Source organism: Arvicola amphibius, chromosome X (assembly GCF_903992535.2).
Source record: "Arvicola amphibius chromosome X, mArvAmp1.2, whole genome shotgun sequence".
Taxonomy (NCBI): Eukaryota; Metazoa; Chordata; class Mammalia; order Rodentia; family Cricetidae; genus Arvicola; species Arvicola amphibius.
Genome location: NC_052065.1, coordinates 41,196,919 through 41,201,074, shown reverse-complemented (window position 1 = coordinate 41,201,074; position 4,156 = coordinate 41,196,919). Strand labels below are relative to the sequence as shown.

The following is a 4,156-nucleotide window of genomic DNA, read 5'->3' as shown; positions in this document are numbered from 1 at the left end:
TTTTTCCCATTTACTGGTGTCCAGATTTACAGTCTTATTCAACTGGTTAATCTACAAAGAATGGGTGCACAGAACATGAAGGATGAAGGGGAAAGGGGCCACTGTCCAGGAAATCAAATTCCTAGAATGAGAAGTAGACTTTGTGCAAACCTTTTGCTGTGTGGGGAGGATTAAAACATTTGAATAAAAATCTTACAAGACAGAGGAAATAAAAAGATTTAATTGTTCTAAACATGTTTTATAGTATTTGATAGAAAAGATTCATATTTGATATTTGTTACAAATCCATTCTGATTTGTAAACACTTATTCTTCAAACTCATCAAGATGTTATCTATCTTTTTCTGTTTTATCTTTGAGTAAGAAGTTGCAGTAGAGAGGGAGTCCTTGTCGAGTCATAGCTGACCCTATAATCCTGAGTTAAACTGTCAGCAAAAAGATTTATTTATTTCACCAATTTCATTAGCATGGTTTAATATAAGCAAGCCTCCCTAAAGGTGTCTCTTTGGCCAGGAGCTTGGCCTGGCTCCCCTGGAATGTTATGGCTCTACATAGATCACAGATTTCTATTTTTGTGACCAGGAGGCACATTATTTTAACAGGCCTTCACTGCTACTTTGACATTCTGTCTTTCTAAACCCTGTAGAAACACTTTAGATAAGAGATCAGAGCTCGAGTTGCTTTGGTGTCGTGGTGCGGATAGTCACGTTTCGTGCGTGGTCATTCAGCAAAGATGCCTGAGGAAACCCAGACCCAGGACCAACCAATGGAGGAGGAAGAGGTCGAGACTTTTGCCTTTCAGGCAGAAATTGCCCAGTTGATGTCCTTGATCATCAACACATTCTATTCGAACAAAGAGATCTTTCTGAGGGAGCTCATTTCCAATTCATCAGATGCTCTGGACAAGATCAGATACGAAAGTCTGACAGACCCTAGCAAACTAGACTCTGGGAAGGAGCTGCACATTAATCTTATTCCCAACAAACAAGATCGAACCCTCACTATTGTGGATACTGGAACTGGAATGACCAAGGCTGACTTGATCAATAACCTTGGTACCATTGCCAAGTCTGGCACCAAAGCCTTCATGGAGGCTTTGCAGGCTGGTGCAGATATTTCTATGATTGGCCAGTTTGGTGTTGGTTTTTACTCTGCGTATTTGGTCGCTGAGAAAGTGACTGTGATCACCAAACACAATGACGATGAGCAGTATGCCTGGGAATCCTCAGCCGGGGGATCGTTCACAGTGAGGACTGACACAGGGGAGCCAATGGGTCGTGGAACAAAGGTCATCTTACACCTGAAAGAAGACCAAACTGAGTACTTGGAGGAAAGGAGAATAAAAGAGATCGTAAAGAAACATTCCCAGTTCATTGGCTATCCCATTACTCTCTTCGTGGAGAAGGAACGTGATAAGGAAGTCAGTGATGATGAAGCTGAAGAAAAGGAAGATAAAGAGGAAGAGAAGGAAAAAGAAGAAAAGGAGTCTGATGACAAGCCTGAAATAGAAGATGTTGGTTCCGATGAAGAAGAGGAAGAGAAGGATGGGGACAAGAAGAAGAAGATAAAGGAAAAGTACATCGATCAGGAAGAACTCAACAAAACAAAGCCTATTTGGACCAGAAATCCTGATGACATTACTAATGAAGAATATGGAGAGTTCTACAAGAGCTTAACCAACGATTGGGAAGAACATTTGGCAGTAAAGCATTTTTCTGTTGAAGGACAATTGGAATTCCGGGCCCTCCTTTTTGTTCCAAGACGTGCTCCTTTTGATCTGTTTGAAAACAGAAAGAAGAAGAACAACATCAAGTTGTATGTGCGCAGAGTTTTCATCATGGATAACTGTGAGGAGTTAATTCCTGAGTATCTGCATTTCATCAGAGGAGTGGTAGATTCTGAGGATCTTCCTCTAAACATCTCCCGTGAAATGTTGCAGCAAAGCAAAATTTTGAAAGTTATCAGAAAGAATTTTGTCAAGAAATGCTTAGAACTATTCACTGAGCTGGCAGAAGATAAAGAGAACTACAAAAAGTTTTATGAGCAGTTCTCAAAAAATATAAAGCTTGGAATTCATGAAGACTCTCAAAATCGGAAGAAGCTTTCAGAGCTGTTGCGATACTACACATCTGCCTCTGGAGATGAGATGGTTTCTCTCAAAGATTATTGCACCCGAATGAAGGAAAACCAGAAGCACATCTACTTTATTACAGGTGAGACCAAGGACCAAGTTGCTAATTCGGCCTTTGTGGAATGCCTCCGAAAGCATGGCTTAGAAGTAATCTATATGATTGAGCCCATTGATGAATATTGTGTGCAACAACTGAAGGAATTTGAAGGCAAGACCTTGGTGTCAGTTACCAAAGAAGGACTGGAGCTTCCAGAAGATGAAGAGGAGAAAAAGAAGCAGGAAGAAAAGAAGACAAAATTTGAAAACCTCTGCAAAATTATGAAAGATATTTTGGAGAAAAAGGTTGAAAAGGTGGTTGTATCAAACCGATTGGTGACATCCCCATGCTGTATTGTCACAAGCACATATGGGTGGACAGCAAACATGGAAAGAATCATGAAAGCTCAAGCCCTCAGAGACAACTCAACAATGGGTTACATGGCAGCAAAGAAGCACCTGGAGATAAACTCTGATCACTCCATTATTGAAACCCTCCGGCAAAAGGCAGAGGCCAATAAGAACGACAAATCTGTGAAGGATCTAGTCATCTTGCTGTATGAAACTGCACTCCTGTCTTCTGGCTTCAGTCTGGAAGATCCCCAGACACATGCTAACAGGATCTACAGGATGATCAAGCTTGGTCTAGGTATTGATGAAGATGATCCTACTGTGGATGATACCAGTGCTGCTGTAACTGAAGAAATGCCACCCCTGGAAGGAGATGACGATACATCACGCATGGAAGAAGTAGACTAAGCTTCACCAGAACTATATGTTTGATGCTTACTATCATTCCTTCTGATAATATATTTCCCAGGATTTTTGTTTATTTTTGTTAACATTTAAAACATCTGTGTGGCATGAAAACTAAGGGGAAGATAAAATTTCTTTCTACTTGTGTGATACTGTGATACTATAGGTTTGACTCAATAGGTTGGTAGAACGTTTGTTGTAAGACGTAATGTAACCTATTAACTTTGTGTGGTCTGAAGTGTTTAGCTGTCGATTGAGCTGGATCCCTTATTAGACCAAATAATTTCACTTGGAAGTTTTCTCAGATAGCTTCATGTTTAACAGAAAAAAATTAAGATGGCTTAAGTTTCATCTTAAAATTTTTCATCCCCTATAGTTCTGCATGTACTAGTCTTAGAAGTAAGTACACAAGCTAAAACAACAGGAATCCCCATGTTGCTTGTACCAAGAACAAAATCCTAAGCTTCCCTAGGTCTTGTAACTCAGCAAGGCTTGTGAGTGGAAATACAGTGCCCAGTCACACTCTGCTTTAAAAGGTAAATACAGATGAGAAAAAAGGTGAAAAAAAAAAGAGATCAGAGCTCCCAAAACCCTTTTGGCATATTCAACCTCTGACAGGAAAAAAAAATAACAAAAAAACCAAAACAAAATAAACAAACAACAAAACTGCTTAGAGTCTCAAGAACATTTCTGGCTTTTAGTCAAGAAAGAAACTGATTACTTTTTTTGGTGAGTTTTTATCTTAAACAGCTTAGCTACTGTTGGAGGAGGGTCTTCTATCAATCTGTGGATTTCATTGGTTAATTAATAAATAAAACTACCTGGCCTGATAGGTCAGAACATAGGTGTATGGAGTAGACAGAACAGAATGCTGGGAAAAAGGGAAGTGAGTCAGATGCAATGAAGTTCCGACCCAAGATGGACGTAGGCTAGAATCTTCCCAGTAAGCCACCCCTCGTGGTGCTACACAGATTACTAAATATGGGTTTATCAAGATGTGAGAGTTAGCCAGTAAGAAGCTAGAGCTAATGGGCCAAGCAGTGTTTAAAAGAATACAATTTGTGTGTTGTTATTTTGGGTGTAAAGCTAACCATATGGGAGCCGGGAAGGATGGAAAGCAGGCCTGCTCATCTCATAACTATAAGCTACTTTCTATCTCCTGCTAAAGTAGAATCAAGTAAAAATAAACAATTAGTAAATATTGATTTATTGCTTTATTTTTGATTGACTTAAA

At 39.6% G+C, this 4,156-nt stretch overlaps 1 protein-coding gene across 1 annotated transcript; it reads left to right on the top strand.

Annotated features, from left to right (window-relative positions):
- Positions 1–690: 690 nt before the first annotated feature.
- LOC119804726 (heat shock protein HSP 90-alpha-like) lies at positions 691–3,072 on the top strand. The gene has a single exon (XM_038316332.2). It carries the CDS (start codon positions 733–735, stop codon positions 2,923–2,925), a length of 2,193 nt encoding a protein of 730 aa, XP_038172260.1. The 5' UTR covers positions 691–732; the 3' UTR covers positions 2,926–3,072.
- The last annotated feature ends 1,084 nt before the right edge of the window (positions 3,073–4,156 follow it).